The 19,111-nt window shown below is 48.5% G+C and overlaps 1 protein-coding gene across 1 annotated transcript; it reads left to right on the plus strand.

Annotated features, from left to right (window-relative positions):
- The first annotated feature begins 465 nt into the window (after window positions 1-465).
- STRC (stereocilin) lies at window positions 466-18,922 on the plus strand. Its single transcript, XM_066342473.1, has 29 exons — window positions 466-511; window positions 796-1,581; window positions 1,671-1,695; window positions 2,439-3,693; window positions 5,023-5,085; window positions 5,187-5,297; window positions 5,471-5,637; window positions 5,829-6,015; window positions 6,151-6,266; window positions 6,544-6,676; window positions 7,018-7,200; window positions 7,477-7,515; window positions 7,699-7,866; window positions 8,014-8,079; window positions 8,531-8,656; window positions 9,114-9,172; window positions 9,966-10,089; window positions 10,203-10,315; window positions 12,198-12,333; window positions 12,980-13,176; window positions 13,354-13,444; window positions 13,657-13,813; window positions 14,444-14,613; window positions 17,022-17,177; window positions 17,564-17,706; window positions 17,895-18,043; window positions 18,301-18,398; window positions 18,495-18,642; window positions 18,834-18,922. Exons 1-29 carry the CDS (start codon window positions 466-468, stop codon window positions 18,920-18,922), a joined length of 5,301 nt encoding a protein of 1,766 aa, XP_066198570.1.
- Window positions 18,923-19,111: the final 189 nt, after the last annotated feature.

Consider the following 19,111-nt stretch of genomic DNA (forward strand, 5'->3'; position numbering starts at 1 on the left):
GAACTTTATCTTCATTCTTCTTCTCTGTTTACACCTGGATTCCAAGTTCCTTTCCCTTGGACATCCTTTCTTCCTCAGTTCTCTCAGATCCCACTTACTTTTAAGTTCCTTTGAACCCTCTTTATTTTCTTATATTTTCCTGCAAAGCCCCAGATTACATCCTGCACTCCATCTCCATGTCTGGCTACTTCTATTCTCCTAGCTCCTAACTGAAGCAACCCCCCTGGGATCCCCTATCATTTGTCCTCTCACAGAAGCACACCTTTCCCCAAAGCCAAAGGATCAGGTATTCAGTGGCTCAGGTGACAAACCTGCTGTCAGGTTACAGATATTATTTCCTGAAAGACCACACTACAGTGTCAGTGGAGACTCAGTCTGCCTGCGGTGCCCTACGCTTACCTGGCTATCCCACACAAGGTGAGAATAACCAGAATTCACCTCTAGTACCAGTGTTCACCTGGAAACATGGCTCTGAGCCCCTGGCTCCTGCTGCTGCTGCTGTCTTGTACAGGTAAGAGAAACATTGAGTAGCACTGGGAATGAAGGGGATGGCTGCTGGAAAGAGACTTAAGAATGAAAAAATATTAACTGGTCAGGTAAAAGACAAAGAAAGGGGCAAGGAAAGGGGGCAAGGACTGGAGCTAAGGGAGAAAATGAGAGTTAAGAAAGCATACCAAGACTTAATGTAGGCTGATGAAAGGGATTCAGCTCCCCATCGTTTTTGCCTCATTTTTAGATCTGAGTTTGGGTTCTAGATTCTTCCCCTTTAATGACCTCCAGTTTCTCTCCTTACAGTGACTCTGGCCCCTACTGGGCCTCAGTCCCTGGACCCTGGTCTCTCCCTCCTGAAGTCATTACTCTCCACTCTGGACCAGGCTCCCCAGGGGTCCGTCAGCCGCTCACAGTTCTCTGCATTCCTGGCCAACATTTCTTCTTCTTTTGAACCTGGGAGAATGGGAGAGGGACCGGTGGGAGAGCCCCCACCTCCCCAACCCCCTGCCCTCCGGCTCCATGATTTCCTAGTGACATTGAGAAGCAGCCCGGACTGGGAACCAATGCTAGGGCTACTAGGGGATGTGCTGGCACTGCTGGGACAGGAGCAGACCCCCCGGGACTTCCTAGGGCACCAGGCAGGTGTGCTGGGTGGACTTGCAGAGGTGCTGCTGGGAGCCTTAGTTCCTAGGGGACCTCCTTCCCCTACCCGGCCCCCATGTGCCCGTGATGGTCCCTCTGACTGTGTCCTGGTGGCTGACTGGTTGCCTTCTCTGCTGCTGTTGTTAGAGGGCACACGCTGGCAGACCCTGGTGCAGGTGCAGCCCAGTATGGACCCCACCAATGCCACAGGCCTTGATGGGAGGGAGCCAACACCCCACCTTTTACAGGGTCTCTTGAGTTTGCTCATCCCAGTGGCAGAGCTAGGCTCTGAGGAGGCTCTTTGGGGAGGTCTGCTGCGCACAGTGGGGGCCCCCCTCTATGCTGCCTTCCAGGAGGGGCTTCTCCGTGTCACTGACTCCCTGCAGGATGAGGTCTTTTCAATTCTGGGACAACCAGAACCTGATGCCAATGGGCAATGCCAGGGAGGTGAGTGCTGCTGGGGCTGGGGCTGGGCTATGGCAGGGCAAGAAGAGGTGAGATTGGGGTAGTCCTCTTTCTTACTCTTTCCCTCCTAGGCAACCTACAGCAGCTGTTCTTATGGTAAGTAACAGGGGAGGAGTTCTGGGGCCTGGGCCTGGGAAGTTGTTAGGATCCAGGGCAGAAGGGGAAACTGATAGGAGTATGGTTTGGTGGTTTTGGAATGTGACTGGGTTGGGGTCCCAGCTCTACTTCATTCAAGCCATATGACACGTTGGGCAGGTCGCATTCTCATTCTGTGCCTCAGTTTCTCCAATGGTAAAATATGGATAATATTAGCTACAGCAGAGTAATTGCAAGGGATTAAGTTAGTTGGTACTGTATGTGTAAATCATATAGAACGGTTCCTAGCACAAGGTGATTAATAAATGTTGGCTCATAAGGATGGGATGTGGAAATAAAGGACAAGACTGGATTTCTCCACCCCTTACTATTTCAGTACAGCAGTATCAGAGCACAGTTAGATATGTTCATTTGCTGGGTAGATTTCCTGATATGAAGCCAACTGAAGTCTGTGTTTTAGCTACTTAAAACCATATGAAAAAGGAGGAAGAAGGGGCTATGTAAACAAAGGGACTCCAACTGGGCTGCTTCTAGGTGATTTTGTGCCTTGGCAGGACAGATCTTTCTCCCTTTTCCCACATCTCAGCATTTAAACCAGTAACACCTATCCTCCTAGGAACCTCACTTCTAGAAAAGTCTATGCTTGCCACCACCCCCTGCAGGACTCTGGGCCAGGGTCAGACTCTTCAACTAGAGGAAATGTAAACTGACCCAATCCTGACAGCTCCTCCTTCTGCACCCAGGGGCATCCGGCACAACCTTTCCTGGGATGTCCAGGCACTGGGCTTTCTGTCTGGATCACCACCCCCACCCCCTGCCCTCCTTCAATGCCTGAGCATGGGTGTACCTCTGCCCAGGGCTTCCCAGCCCTCTGCCCATATCAGGCCTCGCCAACGGCGAGCGATCTCCGTGGAAGCCCTCTGCGAGAACCACTCAGGACCAGGACCACCTTACATCATTTCCAACTTCTCTCTCCACTTCCTCTGCCAGCTCACTAGGCCTGCCACCCCACAGCCCCCTCCCAGCATCACTGCCATCTGCCAGACAGCTGTGTGGTATGCAGTTTCCTGGGCACCAGGTGCCCAAGGCTGGCTACAGGCCTGCCATGACCAATTTCCTGATCAGTTCCTGGAAGCAATCTGTGGCAATCTCTCCTTTTCAGCCCTGTCTGGCCCCAACCGCCGTCTCGTAAAACGGCTCTGTGCTGGTCTGCTCCCACCCCCTACCAGCTGCCCCGAAGGTCTGCCCCCGGTTCCCCTCACCCCAGAGATCTTCTGGGGTTGCTTCTTGGAGAATGAAACTCTGTGGTCTGAGCGGCTGTGTGGGGAGGCGAGTCTGCAGGCTGTGCCCCCCAGCAATCAGGCTTGGGTTCAACATGTATGCCAGGGCCCTACCCCAGATGTCACTGCCTTCCCACCCTGCCACATTGGACCCTGCGGGGAACGCTGCCCAGATGGGGGCAGTTTCTTGATGATGGTATGTGTCAATGACACTATGTATGAGGCCCTGGTGCCCTACTGGGCCTGGTTAGCCGGCCAGTGCAGAATAAGTCGTGGGGGCAATGATACTTGCTTCCTAGATGGGCTACTGGGCCCTCTTCTGCCCTCTTTGCCACCATTAGGACCATCTCCACTCTGCCTGGCCCCAGGCCCTTTCCTGCTTGGCATGCTCTCCAAGTTGCCACGCTGTCAGTCCTCTGTGCCAGCCCTTGCCCACCCTACACGCCTACATTATCTCTTGCGCCTACTGGCCTTCCTCCTGGGTCCAGGGGCCGGAGGGCCTGAAGCCCAAGGGATGCTGGGTCAGGCCCTGATGCTCTCCAGTCTCGCAGACAACTGCTCCTTCTGGGATGCCTTCCGCCCAGAGGGCCGACGCAGTGTGCTGCGGACAATTGGGGAATACTTGGAGCAGGAGGAACAGCTGACTTCACCAGGCTCTGAACCCACTGACAGCTCCAGCTCTGGAATAAGCAAAACGGAGCTGCTGGCATGCTTCAGCGTGAGTGATCCACAAGGTGAAAGCTCCTGGAACAGAGGGTAGGGCCTCCTGGGGAATTCACTAATACTGAGAGGCAGTAGTGTAGTTCAGTGGTTTAAGTACACAGCTCTGGAGTCAGACAGCCCTGGGTTCACTTCTTAGTTCTGTGATCAACCTTGAACAAGTTAACTCCTTTGAGTGATATTTTTCTCATTTGTAAATGGGTGAGAACAGCGGTGCTACTCTTTTAGGGTGGCTGCAAGGATTACATGAGATAATAATAATTGCTGTGGGTTTAGCACAGTGCACAATATAGAAACATGTAATAGCCTCACCAGGTGGTGGCGCAGGGGATAGAGCATCGAACTGGAATGCCGAGGACCCAGGTTCAAGACCCCGAGGTTGCCAACTTGAGCGCAGGCTCATCTGGTTTGAGCAAAGCTCACCAGCTTGGACCCAAGGTCGCTGGCTTGAGGAAGGGGTTACTCAGTCTGCTGAAGGCCCACGGTCAAGGCACCTATGAGAAAGCAATCAATGAACAACTAAGGTGTCACAACAAAAAACTAATGATTGATGCTTCTCATCTCTCTACATTTCTGTCTGTCTGTCCCTGTCTATCCCTCTCTCTCTGACTCTCTCTCTGTCTCTGTAAAAAAAAAAAAAAAAGAAAAAAGAAACATGTAATAAATGTTATCTCATTTTCTTTCTGATACTTCAACTCACTCTTTCTGCTCCAGAAAGAAGGGGATTGAGTTAGAAAGTTCTAATTCTGTCCTTAGAGAGTGAGAATTGGAGACTGGCAAAACTAGGAAGATAAGGCAGAAATGAGAAAAATTCAGGGGAAGTATGAATCAGAAGACTAGGGTTCTAAGTTCAACTATGCCACAAATTAGTGTCATAGAGCAGGTAATTTAATTTAGCTTTTCTGGACTTCAGTTTCTTCTCTGTAGAGTGAAGGGACTAGAATATGTAAATACCATAATTCACCGAGTGTCTTTTATGTGTAAGGCACTTTGCTAGTTTCTGCAGGGTATATAAAGATTTCTCACTCTATGTTAGGGCCCATTTTTCTCAAGCCCTGGGACTAGTGAAGTAAGATTTGATAGACTTGTAATAATTTGATTTGAATTTACAAGTTTTTATTGAACCAGCTATGGACCTGTCTTGGAAGAGGATATAGATATTAGAGACATGGTCCCTGACCTAAAAGAGTTTAATACTTGAGGACACACACACACTAGCTTCGGATGAAGAACACTTTTCATAGCAAATGAAGTTGGACTGCCTGAAGAAGTTGCAGGAGGGACAGAGAAGACAGCTTTCTTGGCATCTTGTCTGTCTCCCCACCAGCCTATTCTGTGGGATCTGCTCCAGAGGGAGAAGAGTGTTTGGGCTCTGCAGATTCTGGTGCAGGTAACAGCTGGAGGGGCTTGTGGTTGGGTGGACTGGTTGACAGCTGTTGCCTGAGGTTCATGCCCAGTGAGGCCTTACTCATCATGACTTCCTACTCCCAGGCATACCTGCACATGCCCCCAGAGAATCTCCAGCAGCTGGTGCTTTCGGCAGAGAGTGAGGCTGCTCAGGGCTTCCTGACGCTCATGCATCGTTCTTGGTCCCAGATGCAGGTGGGCATAGAGGGGGGAAGGGAACAGGGTGGAAAAGGAAATCCAGGAATCAAGAGCACCTGAAACCTGGTGTGAGGAGGATTTAACCCCCAGTAGACTGAGGAACTCAAGAGAGAAGTTGACAAAGATACTGAGTGTCTCCAGAGCCAGCATCCATTCCAGTGCCCTCACAGGTACCACCATCTGAGGAGCAGGCCGTTGGTCGGTTGACAGCTTTGCTGCTCCAGCGGTACCCACGCCTCACATCCCAACTCTTCATTGACCTGTCGCCGCTCATCCCCTTCTTGGCCGTCTCCGACCTGATGCGCTTCCCACCATCCCTGTTGGCCAACGACACTGTGTAAGGACCTCACATCATTCCTCCTGACCTTGTCAGGGTCAGGCCAACCCCACTCACTCAGAGCAGCTCCTTTCAGAGCTCCTCTCTTAAAACCAGGGAGAGTTTCTTTCTTGGCTATGACAGTGAAGTTGCAGAGAACCAGGGGACAATTTGGAACAGGGTTGAGGATTAAGACTCGTTACTTTTCCCAGCCTGGCTGCGATTCGGGATTATAGCCCAGAAATGAGGCCTGAACAGAAAGAAGCTCTGGCAAGACGACTGCTGGCCCCTGAGTTGTTTGGGGAAGTGCCTGCCTGGCCCCAGGAGCTGCTGTGGGCAGTGTTACCTCTGCTACCCCACCTTCCTCTGGAGAACTTTCTGCAGCTCAGCCCTCACCAGGTATGAGAATCGTCATTACTTGACTAGTCTATCTTTTACTAGGTAGGATAGGAGTCAGAAGCATGTCTCCTAGTGAGCCCCTCACTGCAATTGTCCCACAGTGACCCCAACACAAGCTGACCCTCCCCATCTCAGATCCAGGCCCTGGAGGATAGCTGGCCAGCAGCAGGTCTTGGACCAGGACACGCCCGGCACGTGCTGCGTAGCCTAGTGAACCAGAGTGTCCAGGATGGAGAGGAGCAGGTGCGCAGGTGAGTGGTTATAGGATCAGTGATAAAAGCCAGAGTGGAATAGAGGCATATACAGCTACCATGATGGGTAAGGATCCTAGGTAGGAAGGGACAAGAGAGTAAGTAGTGGCTCTAGGCAGTGCAGGGCTCCTGGAGAGAGGCCTGTCTATGGCACTCTCCTAGTTTCATGGCATTTCCTAGTTTAGTGGTCAGAGTGCTTACCCCATGTACCCACATGATCCCTGCCATAGTACCAGCCTCAGTGACTACATAAAGGCCAGCTTCGTGCTCTCCTCAGGTTGGGGCCCCTTGCCTGTTTCCTGAGCCCTGAGGAGCTGCAGAGCCTGGTACCCCTGAATGACCCGATGGGGCAAGTAGAACTGGGATTGCTGGAATGTGCTGCCAATGGGACCATCAGCCCACAAGGACGGGTGAGCCCCTTGGCACAGCCCTCCCAGACTCTAGGATTTCCCTGGATCTGTGTGGAGGATCTTCCCAGTCATTTCAACCAAGCTTGAAAACAGGTGCCAGCCCTCCCCCACCTCTGCCACCTCCATTCCATATGCCATTATTATTTACCACCTCTTCCTGACCCTACCCCTTCTGGCTCATGACACTCCAAACATTCTTTGACATCTTGAACCCAATCTACTCCTGTCCCATCCTTGATTCCAAGCCCTAGCCCAGACCCTGGGCAATCCAGATGTGCAATTAGAGAGGTTTAAGTTTCACCTGTCTTTTCTCTCCAGTCCCAAACCTTCTTTGGTTACAGGTGGCATATGAACTTATGGGGGTGTTGCGTTCATCTGGAGGAGCTGTGATGAGCCCCCGGGAGCTGCGGGTCTGGGCCCCTCTCTTCCCTCAGCTGGGCCTCCGCTTCCTTCAGGAGCTGTCAGAGCCTCAGCTTAGAGCCATGCTTCCTGCCCTGCAGGGAACCAGTGTCACACCTGCCCAGGTGGGCCTATCTCACTCCCTGGCGTTCACCTTCTACCCTCTGGAATGCCAGTCAAGAGAATTACATGCAGGAGGGATACTGTCAGTCTCCCTGAAGCCTCCTATTTCTCTATTCCAAGGAGGACTCCCTCATCCTTTCCTCAGATCAAGAAATAGCCAGGAGCCAGGCTGGTTCCTGAGGGTGGTAGAGAGAGAACTGGAAGTTTTGGAGGGCAGGTCCTAGGGACCTGGCTCTTGGGACCTGAGAACTGTTGTTTCCTGTCCCATCCCACCTTAGGCTGCCCTGCTGCTTAGACGGCTCCTTCCTAGTCACGAAGTAAGTAGCAGCAAGTTTTCAACATCCTTGAGAGGGTTCTGTGTTCCCTTTCCCTGGCTCCCATGTCTGCTTCTTCCTCCATCTCAGTCCCCCTCTTACCTGCTACCTGGCTGCACTGTGACTGTTGTCTTCCCCACTACCTTGCCCCTCTTCTTCAGGTCTCTTGTCTTTCTTGCTCCCCAGCTGTCCTTGGAGGAACTCTGTTCCTTGCATCCTCTGCTGCCAGGCCTCAGCTCCCAGACGTTGCAGGCCATCCCTAGGAGAGTTCTGGTTGGGGCCTGTTCCTGCCTGGCCCCTGAACTGTCTCGTCTCTCAGCCTGCCAGACGGCAGCACTGCTGCAGACCTTTCGGGTATGAGAACAGCATGGAGGATGAGACAGTCAGGACTGTGGGCTCTGGTTGGGAGGAGGACATCTTCCCTGTGGCCAGAGAAGGCCTCCTATACCTCCCCACTTTCTTACACATACACAGTAACACACTCATATATTTTTCATGCAGGTGAAAGAAGGAGCTAAAAATATGGGTACAGCAGGTGCCGGGGCAGCTGTGTGTATCCCTGGTCAGGTATGTGTGGGATCTTTTGACTAAGCTTCTCTCTATGCCCCAGGGCAGTTTCATATGGCTGGTGCTGCCTCACACACTCCCCAAGCAGTGGACCTGAGAGTTCAGGTTAGCTCTGCCCACCAAGACATTAGCTGCTCTTCCTAGTTCCAGATGCGGGACAGCATGGCCTACACTGTCCTAGAATATCAGAGCCCCAAGAAACTGCTCAGTCCAGCTATTTCACTTTCAGGGAGGCTAAGGCACTTTTTAGTTCATCAGGTGCCTAAATAGCAGCAACCCTTGTTCACAGTTGCCTTCGATGTGAGGGCTCTCAGGTGTCATTACTACAGTGATACATGCCACTCCACTCTAACTCTAGCTTTGGTCCCTTCCTGCCCCCATGGCTTCCTTTCTTCTCTGAGGACTGAGTCCAGAGCCTCTCACCTATCACTACACCCATCCCCACCAGCAGCCCATCCCCACCACATGGCCAGACTGCCTGCTTCCCCTGCTCCCACTAAAGCTGCTGCAACTGGACTCTGCAGCTCTTCTGGCTGACCGGAGGCGCTACCGGGAACTGCCCTGGTCTGAGCAACAGGTAGTTCCCCTCACTTACCCCAAAACTCCTCTCTCTCAATCTGTCCCACCTCTTTTATGTTGGAATCCATGGGAGTTCAAAAGGCCAGAGTAACAGATTTTATTGAAAGGAAAAAAGGAACCCTGTCGGGCACTTCTCCCGGTCTTTTGGACTCCCATGGATTCCAACACTTGACCCATCCCTCAGCTCTAGATCTGGTACCTTATTCCTAGTATAATGTATAATGTGACTTGTTTTGCTCTTTCTTTCTCCTACTTCCCTATTCCTCCATTTCTCTTTCTGTCTGCCTGTCTCTCTTTCTGTCTCTCTCTCTGTCTCTCTCTCTGTCTCTCTCTCTCTCTGTCTCTCTCTCTCTCTGGTGGGGCTCACTGGATCAGAGGCAGGACTGGGTCCAGAGCATTTTAGGTCCTTGGTAATATCTCTGCTGGGAAGTGGTTCTTCTTTCTTTCTCCTGTAGGCACAGTTTCTCTGGAAGAAGATGCAGGTGCCTACCAACTTGACCCTCAGGAATCTGCAGTGAGTAACTTGGGTTGAGCAGTGAGTTTAACTCAACTAAAAATTTTAAGTGCTTGCCATGTCCCAGGCACCATGTGATATGCAATGGGGAATACAGGGATGAATGATGCATGGTCCTAACTGGTGGGTGTTCTCCTGGCTCCTCCTGTCCTTACTCCCTGCCCTTCCACAGTACCACACCTATCTCAACTAGATCTAAGGGATTCAGAAGACCTGGGTTCAGGTCCCACCCCTGTTACCTATTTGTGATTTTGGGAAAGTCACTTCTCTAAGCTTCAGTTTTTTCTTCTGTAGGATGGGAATTCAAATGGTTCTTATCTCATAGATAGTTTGTGAAGATTAAACGAGATAAGACATATAAGGTACTTAGCACTGTGTCTGGCTCAGTGTAAACTCTCTATAAACATTGGCTATTATTAGTTTAAACCAAAGTAACTTCAGAGCCACTGACCAAGCAAGAATAAACAGGAATAAGCAAATATCACTTACCTACACTTGCAGGAAAAGAACCATGGGCTTCAGAATCTGAAAGCATGGCTCAGTCTTAACTTACCACATTTCTAGTAGAATAATGTAGAAAGCACCACTTGACCTCTGTAAATCTGTATTTTCTTCTCTGATAAATAGTGATGATCTTGTGGGGAGCTAATAAGACTACCTACAGAAAAAACATTTCTCAAACTCTAAATTACCATAAACAAACATCTGTACTTGTGTTGAGAGTGTTGATATCAAGGAGCAGATAAGCTGTAGCACATGCTAAATGAACATCTACCCACTCACACACCAACAGGGCTCTGGGAACCCTGGCAGGGGGCATGTCCTGTGAGTTTCTGCAACAGATCAACTCGATGGCAGACTTTCTTGAAGTGGTACACATGATCTATCAACTGCCCACTGGGGTTCGAGGGAGTCTGGTGAGAGGGGTGTTTGGGCATTAAGTGGGAGCAGGGAAGCAGGGACTCTGGGTATAGAACCCAGCCCCCCATACTCAGCCCTGTCCTGCCCTTCTTCCCCACCTGTCCCATAGAGAACCTGTATCTGGGCAGACCTACAGCGGAGAATGGCAATGCCAGAGCCAGAGCTGGCCACTCTGGGCCCAGAACTGAGTGGGCTAGACACCAAGCTACTCCTGGACTTACCGTAAGTGCTGCAACTGGAGATTATGGAATCTTAGAAAACAACGGCAGAGTCCAAGCTCTGCCGTAAAGAGGGTGCTTTTATGTCTGGTGGTTCCTTAACATCAAGTATAGCCAGAAGCTGTTCAAAGTTGGTTTGTGTATCAACTGACTCTCAGCATAAGACAGTTGAGGGTGGTAGCATTGTGGTTTGGCCAGCCAAGCATCTGAAAATAACCCAGGCCACATTAATAGAGATAGAGTATTTGAAATGAGGGAAGCAGTGGTCCAATTTCTGCCCCAGAGGATTACAGTCTGCTTAGGGCACTGTGTTCCCAGTATGTTTAAAGGGGTAGAAAAAAAGAGAAAGTCTATGAAAAATATGATAAACGCCTTCAAGTACCCCAGGGGGTACTTGAAATAGAAAACAGATTAACATGTTTCTGAATGGTCTTATTGGACATGACTAAGAACAATGAATGAAAGTCAGATTTTTGCACAATATAAAAAAAGAAAAAATTGAGGTAATTGAGTTCCCAGTCATTAGAGCTATTGAAGTCTAGTCTAGCTGGCCTCATGGCATGAATATTGTAGAGCAGATTCAAGTACGGGTTGGGTGAGAAAGGAAATGAACCTAAGGCTCCTCCCAACCCAGAGATTCTTACCCCATTGCCATGAGAGCTGTAAGGCAGAGTAGGAAAAGTCTGGTGTTAGTCTTCTGGCGGATGAAGAAATAGTAAAAACAGTTGACCTCACCCTTATATTTTTATAGGCCTTTCCACAGGTTTTGGCTCTTGTACTACTTGGTGACCCAGTTTAAGGCCTGGCAAACCTAGATGGAGTATAAGATGTCACTTCTGATTTCTGGAAAAAAGCTTTTTTAATTTTTTTTTTAAAGCCATTCAAGTCTGTTTAAATATATTGGGTCCTTGAGGTAATTTAGAATCCCAAGGGCTTTGATGAAGTGAATGATCCTGAACCATGACTTAGAAGATTCAAGTTCTTCATCTGTGCAAGGATATAAACAATACCTATTTTATACCCAGGTTTTGTCATAAGAATCAAATGAGTTAATAGTTAAGAGAACTTTGTAAATTGTATAGTGCAATACAAATGAGAGGGTACTGCCTCACAACAGGTACTTAAAGGGTGGCACTGGAAAACAGGAATTGGGAGTAAGACCCCACTGTTTGATCTCTGTGAACCTATTTTTTTAATCTATAAAATGGGGGAAAAATTTAAGTGATACTTAATATTCTTGGCTTTTGATTCAATTAGACAAAATAGGATTATTTCTCTTTTTTCCCCTTTCTTTTCCAAGTGAGAGGAGGGGAGATGAAGAGACAGACTCCCACATGCACCCTGATTGGGATCCACCTGGCAACCTCTGTCTAGGGCTGATGCTTTGCCCATCTGGGGCCATGCTCACAACCAAGCTATTTTTAGTACCTGAGGCAGAGGTTCCCCTCAGCCATTCTCAGCACCCAAGGTCAATGTGCTTGAACCAACCAAGCCATGGCTGCAGGAGAAGAGAGAGAGAGAGAGAGAGAGAGAAAGAGAGAGAGAGAGAGAGTAAGGGGAGGGGTGGAGAAGCAGATGGTCGCTTCTCCTGTGTGCCCTGACTGGAAATCAAACACGGGGCATCCACATGCTGGGTTGATGCTCTACCACTGAGCCAATAGGCCAGGGCCATCATTTCTTTTCAAGAAGACTAAAAATATATTATTCACTTTGTTCTCTCCTTTCAAGCACTATCATGGGAATTGGATCTGAGCTGTTTAATGTCAGTTCCTATCAGGGCCACAGGGTTTGATCTGGTGTTATCTCTTATCTGGAAAATGTGGCATTCTGTGATCCCTTCTCAACTTAGCTCAGTTCCAAATGCCTCTGTTGTCAAATTGCTATAGGGTCCGGTTGATGGACAGACTGTCCAATGAATCCATTATGTTGGTGGTGGAGCTCATACGAGCTGCTCCAGAGCAACTGCTGGCACTGACCCCACTCCACCGGGCAGCCCTGGCAGAGAAGGCACTACAAAACTTGGTAAGAGTCCACCCCACCCAACTCAGAACTGCCGCGGGGTAATTTTTATCTGTTGGACATACCCTCTGTCTTCTAGGCCCAATCCAACACTTTTGCTACTAAACAGGTTCCCATACACAAGGCCTTAGACTCTAGATCAGCAATTTTCAACCCATGTACTTCAAGAACTTTTAAAATATGCAATACCTTGCTATTTAGTCAGGGACATTGACCTCTTTTCCCTTAGATTGTCATTTTAAAAAAGGACAACAGCCAACACAACAATAGTCATCTGGTGTGAATAAATCAAAGTTATACCTATTTTTTTGTCAGATCAGAGAAAATTCATTTTTTTAGCGTGTCAAAGAATTTTAGTAATTAGTTAATGTGCCATCAGATGAAAAGTTTGAAAGTCAGTGCCCTAGATCTATCTCTTGGTTTTATGCTTCTTGTTCACATCCCTTAGAGTCCAAGAAATCCCTTGGTTTCCTCCTTCTAGTCTTTCTGACTGCTCCTATATAGGCTCATTGTTTAAGAAACCGGACATTATAGGATCTTGAGTTAAGAGCTGGAAGGAGGGAAAGTCAAGGTCTTGGTGTCTTGATCAAAGAAGTCTGGTCCTCTGAGTAAGAGATGCATTGTCCCAAGGTTGAATGCCCCTCTTTAGGCTCTAAAGGAGGCAACAGTGTCAAAGGAAGTGCTGGAGACATTGGGCCCCTTGGTAGGATTCCTGGAGATAGAGAGCACTCGACGGATCCCCCTACAGATCCTGTTGGCCCACCTCAGTCAGCTGCAGGACTTCTGCCTAGGAGAGCCATTTGCCACAGAGCTGGGATTGCTGCTGTTGCAGGAGCCTCTTCTTGGGTATGGACATATGTGAATTTCAGATTCTAATTCATCCTACACCCAGTCTCTCAACCATCATCATCAGTGGCATTCAATGTTTGAGGTCCCCTGAAATCTGAGCATGTCCCCTTTCCCCTTCCTTTTCCTCACAGTTCCCTCAGCATCCCAGCCCCTGATCTTCTTCTTGTCCTCTAGGAAACCAGAGTTGTGGAGCCAAGATGAACTAGAACAAGTTGGACGCCTAGTGTTCACTCTGTCTACTGAGGCAATTTCCTTGATCCCCAGGGTGAGGTGAAGGAACAAGGGAGGGAGTGAGAACAGAGAGGGGACTGGTGAGCTGGTTCTGGGAAGCAAAGGCCAAGGAAGTTGAGGGCAGAGAATGTAAAGTCTGAATCTGGGGGAGTCTGTTAAAAAGAGACAGGATTTTAGAATTAGAACTGCAACAGCTGGCCCTGACCTGCCCAGGTCTCCCCACCTCCCATCTACCTTCTCATACAGGAGGCCTTGGGCCCAGAGACCCTGGAGCGGCTCTTAGAGAAGCAGCGGAGCTGGGAACAGAGCAGATCTGGACAGCTGTGTGGGGGGGCACAGCTTGCCTCCAAGAAAGCAGCTCTGGTAGCTGGGGTTGTACGGCCCACTGCAGACTATCTCCCAGGTGAAACTACCCAAATACTCATACCTCTCGCAGGGTGAACAGGAAAGAGTATCCAACAAGGCAAGCAGAAGTCGGAGCTCTAGGTGTGCAATGCCCTTTGAGCAAATTCGCACGCCTTCTGTTCCCTGGGCTTGGGCTTCCTAATATAGGAAGCTCAGGGGTCAAAAAGATGATCTTCAAAGTCTTCTCTAGTTCTAGGACTCTGTGGCTCTGGGAATTTATAACTTATTACATTTTTAGCCCATGACTCCTCTTTTGTTGCTCTCTTATCCCTGTTAACAGTTTGTTCAGCTATAGGTTTGGCTAAGTGTGGAACTCTTTGCTGGGAAAACACTCAGGACGTGGGGCTAGAAAACTTTGGAGCTGGGTGCTAATCTAGATGTGCCATTAAATCCTTAGACAAACCCCTCAGTCTTCAATCTGTACAATGTAGGGATTGTTCTCTCCAGTCACTTGTTCTAACATCCTGTGTGTCCTATAAATCTCTCACTATAGGAATCCTTTGATCCATACTGCCCACAGTGACCGGTCTTCCAAAGGCTGGAGGGATCATTCCGTCTATAGATATCTCTAAAGTATAATGTCATACTTTAATATTACACTGACCCAGGCCCTGCCTTCCCCCTTCAGAACCTGTGCCAAATTGTGCAGATGTACGTGCAACATTTCCAGCAGCCTGGTCTGCAATTCAGATTACAGAGATGGAGCTCTCAGACTTTGAGGACTGCCTGGCACTATTTGCAGGAGACCCAGGACTTGGGCCTGAGGAACTGCGAGCAGCAATGGGCAAAGCAAAACAGGTTAGGGATGGGAGGCCAGTTGGGGTTGGAAGAAGAAAAATATGAGAAAGCTGGTTGGGTGTGGTGTGGCATACAAAGAATAAATAGCTAGGTGAGAGGTGGGGAAATAGAAGATCAAAGAATTATTAGAGGGCCTGACCTGTGGTGGCGCAGTGGATAAAGCATCAACCTGGAAATGCTGAGGTCGCCGGTTCGAAACCCTGGGCTTGCCTGGTCAAGGCACATATGGGAGTTGATGCTTCCAGCTCCTCCCCCCTGTCTCTCTCTCTCTCTCTCTCTCTCTCTCTCTTTGTCCCTCTCTCTCTCCTCTCTAAAATGAATAAATAAAGCCTGACCAGGCGGTGGCGCAGTAGATAGAGCGTCGGACTGGGATGCAGAAGACCCAGGTTCGAGATCCCGAGGTCACCAGCTTCAGTGCAGGCTCATCTGGTTTGAGGAAAATCCCACGAGCTTGAGCCCAAGGTCGCTGGCTCTAGCAAGGGGTTACTCGGTCTGCTGAAGGCTCGCGGTCAAGGCACATATGAGAAAGCAATCAATGAACAACTAAGGTGTTGCAACGTGCAATGAAAAACTAATGATTGATGCTTCTCATCTCTCTGTTCCTGTCTGTCTGTCCCTGTCTATCCTTCACTCTGACTCACTCTCTGTCTCTGTAAAAAATAAATTAAAAAAATTCTTTAAAAAAATGAATAAATAAGAATTATTAGAGGGTTTGGTAAATATATACAATGGCATATTACTTGGCTATAGCAGAGGATGAAATCTTGCCATTGGCAACAACACAGATGGACTTAAAGTGTATTATACTAAGTGAAATAAGTCAGGCAGAGAAAAACAAATACCATATAATTTCACTTATATGTGGAATCTAAAAAAAAAAAAAGTAAATGAACAAACAGAAACAGTCATAGATACAGACAGCAAATTGATGGTTCCCAGATGGGGGTGGGGGTTAGGGGTACGGGTGAAAAAGGGTGAAAGGATTAAGAAGTACAAACTGCCAGTTATAAAAGGAGTCATGGGGATGTAAAGTACAGCATAGGGAATATAACCAATAATCTTATCATAACTGTGTATGGTATCAGATGGGTGCCAGAACTTATCTGGATGATCGCTTTGTAAGTTATATAAATGTGTAATCATTATGTTGTACACATGAAACTAATATAATATTTTTATGTCAACTGTAATTGAAAAAAGTATTTTTTAAGTTTTGCCCCCCCCCAAATAAAAAAGAATTTGACTATTGAGTAGAAAATCAGAGGGGATAAATATTGAGGAAAGAAAGCTAGTGTTGGCCCTGGCTGGTTGGCTCAGTGGATAGAGCATTGGCTTAGTGTATGATTGATTTCCGGTCATGGCACACAAGAGAAGGGACCACCTGTTTCTCTCCTCTCCCCCTCCTGCAGCCAGTGGCTCACTTGGTTTGAGCATTGGTCCGGGAGCTGCGGTTGCTCAGTTGGTCTGAGTACGTCAGCCTCAGGTGCTAAAAATAACTCAGTTGATTCAAGCATGGGCTTCAGACAGGGGTTGCCAGGTGGATCCCAGTCAGGACGCTTGTGGGAGTCTGTCTCACTATATCCCCGGAAGGAAGGAAGGAAGGAAGGAAGGAAGGAAGGAAGGAAGGAAGGAAGGAAGGAAGGAAGGAAGGGAAAGCTAAAGCCTGACCAGGCAGTGGTGCAGTGGATAGAGCGTCGGACTGGGACATGTGGAGGACCCAGATTTGAAACCCTGAGGTCGCCAGCTTGAGTGCAGACTCATCGGTTTGAGCAAGGCTCACTAGCTTGAGCCCAAGGTCGCTGGCTTGAGCAAGGGGTCACTTGAACTGCTGTAACGCCCCAATCAAGGCACATATGAGAAAGCAATCAATGAATAACTAAGGTGTTACAATGAAGAATTGAGGCTTCTCATCTCTCTTCCTTCCTGTCTCTATCTGTCCCTCTCTGTCTCTGTCACAAAAAAAGCTAAAGCAATGGGTAGGAGTAGAGGGATTAGAGCAATGGTTATCACACTTTAGTGTGTATCAAAATCATCAGGGGAGCAGGTTGTTGAAATGTTGATGCCAGAGTCCCATGCTCAACTCACTGAAGAAGATTCTGAGGATGGGGTCTGGGCATGCACATTTTAACAGGATCCCTTGTGAGTCTGATGCATATAATAGTTTAGAACTCATGGACTAGAGTCTGCTACTTTTTCCTACTGAGACTCTAGCATCTTTCAAAAACAGCTTAGTCAGACAAACTTTATTCCAACCCTTTCATTTTATAGTTGAGGAAACTAAGATCCAGAGAAGACATGTAATTTGCCTAGAGTTACACAGCTAAGGTCAGAGGCAAGACTAAGACTCAGCATTCTGACTCCTAGTCCAGTGCTTTTTCCATTCACATTGTTTCTCTCTTTCTCCATAGTTGTGGGGTCCCCCACGAGGATTTCCTCCTGAACAGATCCTGCAACTGGGTCGGCTCTTAATAGGTTTAGGAGAAAGGGAACTACAGGAGCTAAACCTGGTGGACTGGGGAGTGCTGAGCACCCTGGGGCAGATAGATGGCTGGAGCTCTGTCCAGGTAACACCTTGCCCTCCTTCCTACCACCTTCCAAACATCCATCCCACAGGTCCAGGTCTCTAGATCATCTAAAGCCCAAGAATTTTTTCCTGTGACTCTGAATGGCCATTCTTTCTATCTTTTTTAATACTCCATACTAGTAGCCTTAGAACCTTTGTGATTTATTTACTCCCGAGTTTCTAGATACATAATACTCCCTGCTGCTTCTTTTCCCTCTTTTTCTGTCTTTCTCTCTTTTGAATCTTCCACCTTCCCCATAGTTATTGGATCTTCAGGTTTTAATAATAAAAGAATATAATCCAGTAGCTCTTATCACTTCCTAATCATTTCCCCATTAGTTGTCTATGATTTCTCTCTTTATCCTGTGCCCTCCATCCCCACTCCAGCTCCGGGTTGTGATCTCCAGTTTCCTGCGACAGAGTGGTCGGCACGTGAGCCACCTGGACTTCCTTCACCTGACTGCACTGGGTTACACAATCTGTGGTCTGCGGCCAGAGGAGCTACAGCATATCAACAGTTGGGAATTCAGGTCACCTACGGAGGGAGGGATGTGGATGGTGGTACTGAGGTAAAGGTGGGCTTACTGGGGAGGGATGGATCATGAAGTAATCCCGTGGAGAAAGGGACCTCACTTGAAGCCATCTCTATCCCTATCTCATGACCATGGACCAGTGAACCGTGGCTGAATCTTTGTCCATTCTCCTCACTCTTCCACAGCCAAGCAGCTCTCTTCCTGGGCAACCTGCATCTCCGGTGCTCTGAGGAACAGCTGGAGGTTCTAGCTCAACTCCTTGTGCTGCCTGGTGGTTTTGGCCCAGTCAGTAACTGGGGGCCTGAGATCTTCACTGAAATTGGTACAATAGCAGGTACAGAGGCGGGGCCATTGCTGGTGCTAGTTGTCAGGTATGGGTTTCTATACCACGGGCAAATTGGGTGGAGGACTGCTCTAGAATTCTCAAGATGGGAGGCCGAAGGGCTATTTAGATAAGAGTTTGGAGATGTGTTGGGGAAAATCTATAGTAGGGAACTTAAGGAGTGCTTGGGGGAGGTCTATAAGTTTGAAGAGACAAGAGGACAGCAGTCTAAGACAACTTTTGGATGCCCATCCCACTTGCTTCAACAGCTGGGATCCCAGACCTTGCTCTTTCAGCACTGCTGCGGGAACAGATCCAGGGCCTTGCTCCTCTTGCCGTTTCTGTTATCCCTGCTCCTAAATTTGCTGTGAGTATTCATTGCCTGGGGTCTGGGGTGACAACAAGATAACTAGAGCCCAACAGGGGCTACACTGGGTATACTGATTACTGCCCCTTACCCCAGGTGGTGTTCAGCCCCACCCAGCTATCTAGTCTCACCAGTGTTCAGGCTGTGGCTGTCACTCCTGAGCAAATGGCCTTTCTGAGTCCTGAGCAACGACAAGCAGTTGCATGGGCCCAGCGTGAGGGAATGGAGAGCCCAGAACAGCAGGGTGAGTTCCCAATTACACAGCTTGATCCTCCAACCCTTAGCTTGGTGCTATCTGACTCTTAGAACCAGTTCAGGGAGATCCCTGGAGTGAAGAGGTATACAGGCAGATAGTTTCCAAGGATAATTTCCAAGTATCAGTGGGTCCTGGGGAGCACAGTTGTGACATTTCTCCCATTTTTTGTCTCATTATAGGTCGAAGCACAGCCTGGGGCCTCCAGGACTGGTCACAACCCTCCTGGGTCCTGGTTTTAGCCATCTGCTTCCTTGGCAACCTGCTATGAGCCTGTTTCTACAGTTAAAGAGAGATTTTTGGGAAGAAAACCTTACATCATAGTGAATAAAATGCAAATGGGAGTATATTCTCATTATTTTCAGGAAGCTGATGAGGAATATGAGTAAAATGCTAAGCATTCCACCCAACTGAGAATCAGTATTCCTGCCATATTTGGAGTCTCTTACCATCATAAATA

This window comes from Saccopteryx leptura, chromosome 6 (assembly GCF_036850995.1).
Source record: "Saccopteryx leptura isolate mSacLep1 chromosome 6, mSacLep1_pri_phased_curated, whole genome shotgun sequence".
In the NCBI taxonomy this organism is placed as follows: Eukaryota; Metazoa; Chordata; class Mammalia; order Chiroptera; family Emballonuridae; genus Saccopteryx; species Saccopteryx leptura.